This window comes from Temnothorax nylanderi, unplaced genomic scaffold, assembly GCF_030848795.1.
Source record: "Temnothorax nylanderi isolate EJ_2023f unplaced genomic scaffold, tnyl_v1.0 TNYL_tig0273_pilon, whole genome shotgun sequence".
NCBI classification, from domain to species: domain Eukaryota; kingdom Metazoa; phylum Arthropoda; class Insecta; order Hymenoptera; family Formicidae; genus Temnothorax; species Temnothorax nylanderi.
Window position 1 is genome coordinate 80660 of NW_027249335.1, and position 14341 is coordinate 95000.

The 14341-nt window shown below is 36.3% G+C and overlaps 1 protein-coding gene across 1 annotated transcript in view; it reads right to left on the bottom strand.

The window, feature by feature from the left end:
• The window catches only part of Trp (transient receptor potential), a 141818-nt gene that overhangs the window by 39250 nt on the left and 88227 nt on the right, over window positions 1-14341 (bottom strand). The window contains exons 7-8 of the mRNA XM_071718982.1: window positions 9402-9636; window positions 9151-9303 (exon numbers count right to left, since the gene is read on the bottom strand). Coding sequence (XP_071575083.1) covers window positions 9151-9303; window positions 9402-9636 — 388 coding nt within the window. The remainder of the gene's footprint in view (window positions 1-9150; window positions 9304-9401; window positions 9637-14341) is intronic.

The window sequence follows — 14341 nt, forward strand, 5'->3', positions numbered from 1 at the left end:
TTGCTTTACTCTTTCTAAAGATTAGACTTAACTTTATGGTACCTTTAATATAGCGCAACACCCGCTTGAGCGCTGACCACAGATCTTCACTAGCACAAGACTGGTACCTACTCAATATACTAATTGACAAACATAAATCAGGTCGTGAACATAACATGGCATACATCAATGAGCCTATAACCATTCTACATCTACTTTCAATTTTCTGACTCTCTGATTTGGTTCTTTTTAGTACGCTATGATCAAAATTTTCTACCATTGGTGTAGAAATTGCTTTACAGTCTTTCATGTTACACTTGAGCAGGCTTTCTAAATATGCTGTCTGATTTATTATTATTTCCCCTTTTTCTAAATTTTGTACTATAGACATGCCCAAATATTGTCTAACTGCCCCCAAATCTTTCATTTTGAAATGGTTATTTAGTATCCTCTTAACATACTCTACATCTTTACTATCTTTCGAAGCTAACAGTAGATCATCAATATATAGCAATAAAAAAGTTTTATACTTTCCTTTTGTTCTTATGTAAAGACAATATTCATACTCTGATCTTTCAAAACCTAGTTTTTGCATCACCTCATGAAACTTTTCGTTCCAACTTCTTGGTGAACCTTTCAGCCCATACAAAGATTTGTTTAGCTTTAAAACACACTCTTTATCTTTTATAACATCTTCACATCTCTCTGGTAAAAAAATATACACATCCCCTTCTATTTCCCCATATAAAAAGGCACTACAGACATCTAACTGATGAATAGGAATGTCATATTCGTTGCAAAAAGCCAATAACATTTTAACAGATAATAACCTTGCTACAGGACTATAAATATCTGAAAAAGATACGTCTGACTGCTGAAAGCCTCTAGCAACCAGCCTGGCCTTATTAGAAACTATATCTCCGTTTTCATTTTTTTTACGCCTAAACACCCACTTACAGTCTATAATATTTACTTTGTCTTTGGGTCTCTTTACACACTTCCATGTTTCGTTCTCTAACAACGCCTGTACCTCAGCCTCCATAGCCTTTTTCCATTTTTCTGCGTCTCTGCTCGACATTGCCTCGTCGTAGGTTTTGGGATCTTCCTCTGTAGCTAACAGACTTGTATAGAAATCTTCAAAACGAGCTGGCATCTTCAAGTCGTTTCTCTGCCTTAGATTGTGCCTCGTTTCCTTACTTCTTTCATGGATACTGATGTCAAGAGCCTCTTCAAAACCTGTCTGTGTCTTCATCATAACTTTGCTCCGTCTGCTGTTCTTCTTCATTTTCTCTGTTTTCATTTTCTTCATTCACATCTTGATCCTCGCTGTCTGTTTCCTGCTCACAAACTTGAATCTCAAACCTTTCTTTTTCTTGCTTTTCTTCATCTAGCTCTGCCATCTTCTGCGGTAGAAAAATTACATCTCGGTGTATCTCTACTTTATTATTCTTCGGGAAGTAGATTCGGTATCCTTTTATATCTTCTCCGTAGCCAATCAAAAAACCTTTAACATTTTTAGGGTCCCATTTAAGGCGTTTTTCCTTTGGTATGTGCACAGACACCCGCGATCCGAAATCTCTAAACAACTCCAAGGCTGCGCTGCTCTTATGGTATACTTCATAAGGTGTTAGTCCCTTCACTGGACTTGGACCTGTCCTGTTTATCGTGTACACAGCCGTGTTCACGGCCTCCGCCCAAAACTTCTTATGCATTCCATCAATCATTGCACGAGCAGCCTCCACTAACGTTCGCATCTCCCTCTCTGCTCGGCCATTTTGCTGCGGGGTGTACACAACACTTCTTTGGCGGACTATTTGGTGGACTCTCCAACATAACTTTTAACTCCGAATTGACAAACTCGAGCCCGTTGTGTCCGTCCTTAAAACTTTTAATTTACATCCGGTTTCTCTTTCCGCGCGCGCTATAAACTTTTCTATACATGCCTTTACATCGCTCTGGTTCTTGATAAAGAATACACTCTTATACGCTGAATAATCGTCTTTCAATAGTAAAAAATACCTTGCTCCACCCAGGGAATTTTGCTCCATAGGTCCACAGACATCGGCATGCACCAACTCAAGTTTTTCAGTTGCTCGCGAACTGCTCAATGGAAACGGTGTTCTGTGTTGTTTACCGGCCAAACACTTCTTGCAAACAAAACTGGCGCTGTCGTCAAAGAACTTAATGTTACCTCTCAATAAAACACTTTTTACATGCTCCAAGTTCTGATGACAAAATCTTTTATGCCACACAGATAAGTTCTCAATCTTCTTACTCAAATAATATTCCGAGACGTCAAATGTGCTGCGTTCCATACCTCGTTCATCTCCAAAGCCTGCTGAGTGCGTTTCAGTTTCTTCTTCTGGCGTAAAGGCCATCCTAAACAGTCTATTTTCGCGTTTTGCTATTGCACGTACTTCACCATGACCGTCTGGAAACTCGCATAGTTAATTGTTTGACACTAAAAATAGCCCTTATCTAACACGTAACCAGCTGAGAACAGGTTGAATTTTAAGTCAGGAACATACAATACGCCGGATAAAACTGTCTTTATGTACCTCTGACCGTTCCACGCATTTAACACCACAGTACCTATTCCCTTTACTTCTAGCAAGTTTCCATCACCGACTCTCACTTTACTGCAGCATTGTCTCTCACTTAATGATTTAAACAGCTTTCTGTTTCCGCACATATGCTCACTCGCGCCGGTGTCCATGTACCAAACATTCTTCATTGAGTCATTTTTCTGAGCACTGGTTCCCACAAAGGCATTCACTTCTTCCTTCTTTTCTTCCTTCTTTTCTTCCTTCTTTTCTTCTTTCTTGTCTTTCTTCTTTTCTTCACTTTCCTTCTTCCTTTTTAAGAAGCAATTTTCTGCGATATGCCCTTTTTTCTTGCAGTAATAACAGCTCCTCGTTTCCTTTACTTTACTGGTACAAAACTTTGCTAGATGCCCTTCTTTTCCACATGCAAAGCATTTCATCTTCTTTTTTACACTCCTGCTGCTACTAGTTCCCGCCAAGGCTACTGCTTCACCTTCGCTCGAGCTCACCCTTTCCTCTTCAATTAATAACCTCGATGTAAACTCCTCTGTTGTCTGCTTCTCTAGTGGAACTGACTCCCACGCTGATCGAAAATGCTTGTAAGGTTCTGGTAGCGACATTAATATCTTGGTCATGAGCATCTTATCTGAGATAGGCTCTCCGGCCTGCTTAAGTTTTGTCCGTATTTCTTCGAGCTTCGATAAAAAAAACCGACATGGATTCATTTATACTTTATACTCTCGCACATGAAAAACTTCTGTTACAACAAATGCACGCTGACTACCGACTCTTTATCGTACACGGATTTTAATTTTGACCACATCTCCTTCGAACTGGTACATGACAGCAAATGTGTGAGCGGCCCTTGCTCAATTCTCGTAACCAGGATTTCCTGTGCCTTCGCGTCCCTTTTCAGCCACTCTGCCTTCTCTCCTGCTGCCTCCGGCTCTAAACTCTGCCCTGTCACAATATCATGAAGTCCTCTTCCTTTTAATACGACCTCAGTCTGGAACTTCCATACGGCCCAATTTTCTCTTCCGGTTAACTTTAAACTCGTGACAGTATTTGCCGTATCCATCTCTCTTGCCCGTCTTTTCTCTCTGTACTTGCCTTTTTGTTTTCGCCGACTCACGCTTCCAATAATCTCAAAAGCGACGATATTCGCACTCTCTTACGACCAAAACCGATGGGACTGGGCCCATAACCTGATAAAATATAACAGGGTATGTTGCGCAGAATAAAGTCACACTAACGTTTTAACGTTGTGTTTAATGTTAAAAGAAACTCAAGTACAAAAGAACGCTTATATATGCGCTACGCTTGCGGGCTTGCACGCTGAGGAGAATCTGGCGCGAACGCGGACGCTGTAAAACGTAAGAGGTAAAAACAGCTGGAGCGCCGCTTTTAGGAACACGCAAGTGCTGCCAACACAACATTTACCATTACCATCCAACAATACGTTTTTCTGGATCTATCAAAGGTCTAAAAGAATACTCTAAATCACAGAGCACTCACTAATCTGCTTTCTTTGCTGAACATATAACCTAAAATTTTTTAACGGAGCGGAGGTCGCAAATTGACGCTAACCAAATCCCTTTGCGATCTCGTTTTTAATCGTGACGCTATATCATGTGTAGGTGTTTATTTTAAGACTAGAGTTTATTGCGTAAAATATATGTTTTAACATGGGTTGATTCATGTGATGTGTTATTGTACGTGCAATCTATATAAAAGTGACTATATTGAGTATGTTTCCATCAAGGGTTAAAATCGGGTCAGAGTTGGGTCAGACAGAGTCAAATTGGGGTGAGCACTCTTACGGTGGAAACACCAAACTCGAACCCTACTTAACAAAATTTTAAGGTAAGGTCCAAATGAGGTTCGGTGGAAACATCGACATATAGTATAGACTACGCGATCCCTACATGAAAGCCTTCAAAAAGTGTCCGGTAGAGTTGACCTCTACCTCGTTTCCTCTTTGTCTATATACTATTGGATAGAAAGAGACAGCTTGACCTCTACCAGTCGCTATCTCTTTTCTTTCACCGGTGTGGGTCACCGGTCATATTTTTCTATACCTGAGCGCAGTCCATACTTATGTCGATGGGTGGAAACGACAAAAGTCGAGTTAAGGTTAGTGTTGCCAACGGGATAACCTTTGTGCTGATTTTCGTCGCCGATCTTGAAATAAAAAATAATTTCTGCATATTACTTGATACTGTAAAATTAACATTATTGTTCTCAGATTTATGATATTTTATGATGTTCTTAGTCGCATAATCTTAATATCAGGCTACTGTTGTAAACAGCTGATATTTTGCACAGTTGGTTACGTTCAACCTTGCCGCAATCCTGGTGTAACTCTGATCCGGTGGAAACAGATAACCTGACTCTAATCCGACTCTGACTCGACTCTGACCCAATTCTAACCCTCGGTATTCATTGAAATAAAATGTTCTTTTGTTGCAATAAAATATTTTTTTGAATTATAACTTTAGGTTTTATTAACATAAACCTTTCATTTATATATCAAATTTATATAAAATATAAAGAACGAAAACATGTCCACAATACAATTTTAAAAGATGGCTAAAAGATGTCTAATATCAGATGTCTTTTAGTCATCTTATAACTTTTGGCTATGAGACGACATTTAGTGGGACATAAGTCATCTTTTAGTCATCTTTTAGTCGACTTTAAACTTTAACGAAAAGACATCTATGCCGAAAATTTGTCATCTTTTAGTCATTTTTTAGACATCTTTGTGTTGTCTAGGTAGGCTTATGCCGGGCTTGCACCGGCTAAAAACCTCTTATTAATTTTATTACATTTATTTACTATTAATTAAATTTTATTATTTTAAACAAATTTGGCCTCCACCACACATCCTTTTTTTTTTATCATCCTTAGCGAATGGAATATATACACACAGACATTTTTTAAAAATGTGCTTTTTCGACGTTTTCGAACATTCTGAACACATTGGCATAGAAAACTGAAAAAAATTAGCACCGGTTTTAAGAAAATACGTCTATTACTGAAAAATTAAACTCATCGTCACCATCCCCGAAAAATGATAAAAATTTTGGAACCGGTTTCCAAAAAATCGGTTATGAAAAATTATACACATCATCGCCATCCCCGAAAAATTAGAAAAATTTGGGCACCGTTTTGAAGAAAATCGGTCCATTAATTGAATGAATAGTTTGCAGTCAGAAAAATTTTAGCACCTGCAGTTTCCAAAAAATCGGTACATTAATGGAAAATTAAACCCATATGAAAAATTCTACACATCATCGCCATCCCCAAAAAATTAGAAAAATTTTGGCACCGGTTTCAAGAAAATTGATCCATTAATACTTATTATTTCTCAAAAAATTTGAAAAGTTTTGAAACCGGTTTCCAAAAAATCGGTAACGAAAAATTATCCATAAAAAGAAATTCAACTTGATATCTCAAAATTTGCGAAAATTGGAGAAATCACGGACATTTTTTTAAACAGAAATCGGAAACCTTTTTATTATTAGCAATTTTTCTAATTCTATTACATTCTTTAGTTCTTTCTACTGCTATTTCATATATAATTCTTTAAGATTTGGTCAATTAATTCCCGAAAAATTGGAAAAATTTCGGAACCGGTTTTCAAAAAAAAAATATATATATATAAAACACATTTGCTAAGTCGAACTATTTTCTAAATTAAATTAATGAGCGTGCAATAAATAAAGTTTTGCTAGATGTGATTAGCAAATATATCAACAATAAATAATCAATGTGTGTAAACGTACATATATGTAATTAGGGGAGACCGGAGCTATCTGTCTACGGGGGCTATGTGTCCACAGTACTGCTATCTGATGTTTTAAGAGACAGACGTCTTTATCATTGTAACAAATAGTTCAAAAATGCTCTACGTAAAATATTTAAAAGTTGTTCGTTTTCTTGCGATGCTTCTCGCAGATAATTTTTTATATATGTTGAAAGAAAAGCGAAAACAATTATTCACATTTTTCGACGGTCGAAAAATTTGCTGTGCGACAGTAGTTTAACTCAAATTAAGATAAGCAATTCATAATATTATCAATTAATATATAGTTATCAGGTGTGAAATGCGTCAAATCTTAATTCCGCATATTTTAAAATTTGCAAATGGTCGGCTATTCGTCCTATTTTTAATGGGGCAATGTGTCCACACTTCAATGACGGATTGTTTTTTTATAAATAGATAATAGTGCGTAACTACAAAAGAAAGACTTTCCTTAAGATAGATAAGGTAGATATATCTAATAAAATTATACTTAGAGCGATTAAAAGAATAAACATCGAACGAGAATTTTTTCGCAAAAACAGCGTTAGACTTCGAAATAAATGTTCGGGCTCTCACTCGCTACTGTAAAAGAGTGACCTACGAGCTGCTACTTGATTCTGTGATTCAAGAATCGCCAAATTTTTATTTTAAAAATACACGTCAAGTTAAATATATGAGTTTGTCTTAAATTATTGAGTATTTTCTATTTCAAACGCTGCTGAGGATAAAGGAAAGGCCCCAAATAGAAAAAAAATTAAAGAATTGAGGGGACAAAAGAAACTCATCACATTGATTTTTCAACGGATTCAACTCAAAATCAGTTTGATGTCACCGTATGTAAAGAAAAGTCAACTCCATGCAGGAATCCTGTCAAAAAATCTACACAAAGTGCCTACTACTGCTCTGACTCCAACGACTAGGCAGTTGTTTAATATTCTATATTAATAATAAATAATATTATAAATAAGTATAAAAATTAATATAAATAATGTGTTTTTTATTATGTGGACAGATAGCCCCTCGAATGTGAACAGATAGCCTCGCATATGGGGCTATCTGTCTACGCTTGACTTGCCTACTTAAGAAATTCACTTCTTTAAAATGGTAAAAGATAAACGATTATAATTATGTTTTTTTTTTAATAACAAGGTTGAAAGGTTACACCATTAAAATGTTTAGCCAAATATCTTTATTAGGTTTTTAGTCAACTTGAAAAAAGCGCAAAGTGTAGATATACTTTTACATGCAGAAGCACTAAAGGATCTATATCATATAAGAAAACGGTAACGGTTCTATTTAAAGATATCAAATTGTTCTTTTGAAATCTTTTCCATATAAAATAAAAATGTCACATTATATTACGTGCTCTTCAAAAGTATAAACTCTTATAGTTTAAATTTTTTCTTATTATTTAGAATAGCACAGATATTTAAGTTAGGGAACATATACATTTATGTAATATACACGATATTCTCGTGACTTGAACACTTTAAATATCTTATATATACAAAATATATATAAATATATATAAATATATATAAATATAAATCTTATATATATGTAAAAAATATCTTTATATTGTATATATATAATTTTATAAAATAATACTTTATTAGTATCTTTTTTATTTATTACTAGCTGGTTACCCGGGCTTCGCCCCGGACATATGTAATAAGACACGCAAATAGTCTCTCTCTCTCTCCCTCTCCCTCTCCCTCTCCCCCCTCTCTCTCTCTCTCTCTCTCTCTCTCTCTCTCTCTCTCTCTCTCTCTCTCTCTCTCTCTCTCTCTCTCTCTCTAAAATGCTATAAATTGAAAAATATTACTTTTTTATCTACTGAAGTTCAATTCCGTCGCATACAATTCTTTGAGATTCACTCAATTATTTCCTAAAAAATTGGAAAAATTTCGTAACCAATTTCCAAAAAGATACCGGTTCTCAAAAAGATCGGTAACAAAAAACTATACAGTTTATAGCACTCCCCGGGAAATTCTACCCCTGTTTTATATACAATTCTTTAAAATTCGATCAATTATTTCCCGAAAAATTCGTCAAACTTCTGATACCGGTTTCCAAAAAGATCGGTAACGAAAAATTATATACTTTATAGCACTTTTACAGCACTCCCCGGGAAATTCAACCCCTACTTTATGTACAATTCTTTGAGATTCGGTCATTCGGAACCGGTTTCCAAAAAGATCGGTAACAAAAAATAGTACACTTTATAGCACTCCCCGGGAAATTCTATCTCTACTTCCTGTATAATTCTTTGAGATTCAATCAATTATTTCCCGAAAAATTGGAAAAATTAAAAAAACCGGTTTCCAGAAAATCAATAACCAAAAACTGTACACATCATGGCGCTCCCCGTAAAATTCTATCCCTACTTCATATACAATTCTTTAAGATTCGGTCAATTAATTCCCAAAAAATTAAAAAAATTTTGGTACCGGCTCCCAAAAAGATCGATAACGAAAAATTATACTCTTTATAGCATTCCCCGGAAAATTCTACCCCTGTTTGATCTATAATTCTTTGAGATTCGGTCAATTATTTCCCGAAAAATTAGAAGAATTGGAAAAACCGGTTTCCAGAAAATCGGTAACAAAAAACTATACACATAGTGGCACTCCCCGGAAAATTCTACCCCTATTTCATATACTTTTGGTAAAAATTCGGTTCAGGGGTTTGGGCTGGGCGTTGATGAGTGAGTCAGTCAGTCAGTCAGTCAGGACATCTTCCTTTATATTATAGATTTAAGATAGAAAAATACAAAATAATTAATTATTCTTAATATCGCGATTTTTTTAGCTGCGTTACTTATCACATAGATGACTACGCCTGTCTCGACGAAACCCGGAATACACCCGCGTTCCCGTTTTTTCCAGCCGGCAAGTATCTCTCGCATCCACTCGTTACCAAACAATTCGATCAACAGATATTCGATTCTTTGCGACGCCATACCGAGTAGCACTTAAAAAGAAAATACTCAATTAAGATTTACTTTAAAACGTATACCAAAGAGACATAAAAATATAAAGACACATATAACAAGTAAATACAAGTCTTACTTAGAAAGAAAGCGTACGATGCTGAGTGACATATAAACTTGACAAATGGCTTCTTCATAAATGATCCCATTTGTGAGGTAGGAGCCATCATATAAATAGTACTGTAAACCGGAAACATTGCGCCAAGTTTGGCAACTTCCATTAACTGCGCTATCATGCTTTTTCTTCTGAATCCCGGAAGACCATCGTACCAGATAGCAGCCAATAATTGTTGCACGTTCGGATGAGCAACAAACTTTAATAAAATAAATAAAAATTTTAAATATTATATATAAATAACTAATGACTGTAACTAATAACTTATTATATAAATAACTAATAACTAATAAGACAACATTCTTTTCTACATAACGGAGAAATAAGGACAATTTCTATGAAATAATTATTTGGTGATAGCAAGTTAATTTGATTTTTTTTATAAGGAGTTAACGGAAGCTGAAAAAGTTAAAATAAGATCTCTTTTAATCAATTTTCATACAGACAGAGCTTCATCAATTGACGAAAAATATAATAAAATAATATATGCCGCCAAGATTATCGGATCTTACGCCTCCATGTTACTTCTGTGAACCTAGCATCCCCACTAAAAAAAACTCGGGTCTACAGTATAATTAAGTGCTAATTTTGTGCTAATTTATTGCTCTAGTACCGAATTTTGTGCTCCTACCCATTCGCAGGAAGTTAATAGTAAAAGTGGAGGTGCTGGCTTCACACTAAGCTATAGCACTCCAATTTTTTTAAATATTTGTAAACACTCCAAGAAGATGCATACACAAATATTTAAAAAAAATTGGAGTATACTATTGCAACAGCACATTTTTGAAATAAAATTAAGTTAAAAAGTCCTCTGTACCACTTTTTTCTCTGGCAAACAATCATCAAGATATCACAAGCTAAATATATATTGAAAAAGTTACCAAGTTTTCATTGAATATCTCAAAAAGTATTATATATTATATAAAAGTATTATATAGAAAGATGGTACAATAAAAAATAGGGGTTTTCATTTAAAAAATTTGACTTAGGCCCTATTGGGCTCAATACAGGCTCTGGATCCAAAATCCAATAAGATCGTCTATTGACCCCCTTCAAACCTTTCAACTTTTATCTGAAACACTTTTCCAATAAACCAAGCCGCCAATTGACACTTAACGAAAATTAACACAATAACATTTAAACGACACCCAATGATAAAGGGATCATGGCGACACTGATTCAATCGACATAAAACATTAAAAGTTAACACTCTGTTAACACCAAACCAACATCCAACGATGAGAATCAATCTCCAACCTACACTAAACATTGAGGCTTAATCGCCAACCTACACTTATCATTCAGAATAAACTCCCAATATACACTCATCATTGAGGATTAAACCCACAATTTACCTAAACCTTAATGGTCAACACTCAATCTACACCTAAATTTAAGTGTTGACACTTAACTTTGATGACAAACACTAAACTTACGCCCAAATTTGAGTGTTAACTCTCAAATTTGGGCGTAAGTTTAGTGTTAACACTCAAATTTGGGTGTTAACCATCAAAGTTGAGTGTACTTTTTCATAAGGGTAATGGGCCACCCTGTATATAATCTATGTGAATAAATGCTTTCTTTATATAATTTATATATAAATTATAACAACTCATATATGGACTTCCGTTTCCGGCGCTATCGTGAGCGACACGTGTGTGAGTGACTGGGCGAAAATCAAGCAAGGAAGAGTGTGAGAGGGTGTATGAAACAGCAGCGAGTGGGTGAGAGAGAGAAGTGGAGGAGTGAGAGAACGTGTGTGAGTGGACACAGGTCAAAGGGAGAGGATAGGGTTAGATACAGGACAGGAAAGTGGCGTAAGGGCAACGGTCAGGCAGGTAGGCACGGAATAAATCAGAAGAGAGGGGCAAAGCGTATAGGCAGGGACGTCACGGCGACACGCGTGGGGGCATAGACTAGTATAGATATAGAAGGGAAAGAACGGTTAACACATTGAGGCATAGAATAGCTGGAGAGATAGATATCGCCGAGGGAAAATGACGGAGGAAAAAGGAAAAGCGGCAAGATTGATAGAATTAGAGGGAGGAGAACAGGGGAGAGGGAGAGGGGAGAGAAGAGGAAGTACAGGCAAAGTAGATTTAATAAAAAGAAAGAGAGGGGCGATAGAAAGAGGGGAAACAGAAGAATGGGCCTTCAGCAGGAGCAAGAAAGTGCAAAGATCGCCGCAAAAAGAAGGCAAGGAAATTATAGAAGACAAAAGAAGCTGGATAGAAGAGATAAAGAATGAGGTAAAAGTTGAGATGAGAGAAGGAATAAAGGAGATGAAGGAGATTATAAGGGAACAGGGGAGGGAATTTAGACAAGAGATGGAAGTCTTAAAAAGAATCATGAAAGAGAGAGAAGAAAAATGGATGAAAGAAAAAGAAGAGATGGAAGAGAGAATAATGGAAATGGAGAAGACGCTATTAAAAATAAAAGAGGGGGGAACAGGAAAAGAAGAAAACGTAAGAGAGAAGACATTGGAAAGAAAGCTAAAGAAGATAGACAAAAAATTAGAAATGAGAGAGAGAGAAGAAAGAAGAAAAAACATAGTTGTGAGAGGAACAAAGGGAAATAGGAACGAAATAGAAAAAGATGTTAAAGAAATTCTAAAGGTGGTAGGAATAGAAGCGGAAGTGAGCTGTAAAAGGGTCATTGAAGATGGCGGAGAGGGAGGTGTAAGAATGACAGTAATAGGACTACAGGGACTGGAACAGAAAAGAAGGGTCATGATGGAGAGAAGAAGATTAAGAGAAAGAGGGATAAGAATAGATGATGACCTGACATGGAAGGAGAGGAAGATGAGATGGAATTTAGAAGACATTGCAAGACAGGAGAGAGGAAATGGTAAGAGAGTAAGGGTAGGATATGGAAAAATCCAAATAGAAGGAAAATGGTGGAAATGGGAGGAGGATGAAGAGATATTGGGAGACAACGAAGAGAGAGTGTAGAAGAAGGGGGAGGAAGAATAAGAGAAGCAGAGGATGGAGGCAATCCAGAAGAGGAAGACGAAGGGAACAATGAAGGTAAAAAAGAGGATGAAGAAGAGAACGTAGGAAGAAGGGGCGGTGATGAGGATAAGGGATATGGAGAGAGAGAGGAAAAGAAAGACAGGAAGGAGGAGGAGATTTGGAAGGTGGCTTTCTGGAACATGGCGTGTAAAACAAACAAGGATAGGGAGTTCTGGGAAGGGATAAAGGAATTGGACGTAGTGATAATGATGGAGACATGGTTGGATGAGAGGGGATGAGAAAAAGTGAAAGAAAAGATCTCAAGCGAATACAGATGGAGAGTGCAGATAGCGACCAGGAAAAACAAAAAAGGAAGGGCGAGTGGAGGCATGTTATTAGGAATACGGAAAGGAATAGAAGAGGTAAATGAAGAGAGAAGGTTGGAGGAAGAAGAAGGAAAAATCGAATGTAAGATAAGAATAGGAGAGGAAATTTGGAGAATAATGGGAATATATGTGAATAATGATATATACAGGAAACTAGAAGGCTTGAAAGATTGGACGGAAGAGGGGGAAAAGGGGGTAAGGACTATAATAGGTGGGGACTTTAATGCTAGAACGGGTGAGGAAGAAGGATGGGAAGAAGAGGACGAGGGAAGAATGGAAGGAGCAGGGAGAAGATCAAAAGACAAGAAAATAAATAAGGATGGATAAAGGTTATTGGAATATATAGAGGAAAGAGGATGGATGATATTAAATGGAGGCGTGAAAAGAGATGAGGAAGGTGAATTTACATACACAGGAGGAAAAGGCGAGACAGTTATAGATTACGTTATAGGAGAGGAGGAGGTTAGAGAAAAAGTGGAAAGACTGGAAGTAGGAGAAAGAGTAGATTCAGACCATCATCCACTAATAGTATGGGTGAGAGGTAAGCTTAAGAGAAAGCAGAGAAGGAGAGAGGGAGAAAGAATAAGAAAAAGAGGAACATGGAGCGAGGAAGGAAGAACGCAATTCAAAGAGATGTTAGGGAGGATAGAAGGAGGAAAATGGGAACTACAAGAAGAGATAGAAGTAGAAATGTCGAGGATAAGAAAAGTAATAGAGTAGAATGAAAATGAGAATTGGAGAATGGCTAACAAGAACAAAAGAGGGTGGTGGGATGAAGAATGCAGGGAGAGAAAGAGAGAAGTGAGGAGAGAACTGAGAAAATGGAGGAAAGATATTGAAGGTCAAACTAATGACACCATCTTATGTGCCCCTCGAAACCGTACAACTTTTGTCTGAAACATTTTTGCTGAAAATGCTTTGTTGAAGAATTATCAAGGTGCGTTTTTCAAAATAGGACACCCTGTATAATGATATATGGACCCATATATAATTTTATATAAAGTACCAAATTTCATGTATAATCACATATAATCATATATATTTATATATAATTATACAGGGTGTCCCATTTTAACTTGGACAGCAAAATATCTCAAAAACTAAGCTCCACATACAAAAATGTTTCAGACAAAAGTTGTATGGTTTCAAGGGGGACATAAGATGGTACCATTGGTTTGACCTTGGATGGTCGTTTAAAGCTCACGTAAACGACACCTTTAATTTCTTAAATGGAAACCCCTATTTTTCAATGCATATTCTTGTAGCTAATCTCGAGAGCTTTTCAAAACACTATAATAAAGTATTTTTTCATTAAGAACTTTTGGAATTATGAGGCTTGAAAGTTCTAGTATTTTGACATAAAATACAAAATATCTTGTAAAACATTAAGTTTTCGGTAATGTTACCTTAATACTTTTATGCACAGAATAATGAGACGAATCAATTGGTATGAAAAAAGGCACAGTTCCTTTAAGAAAAAATATGTAATTTGCAACACGCATCTGCATACTTTTTCTTAAAAGCAACTATGTCTTTTTTTCATACCAATTGATTCGTCTCATTATTC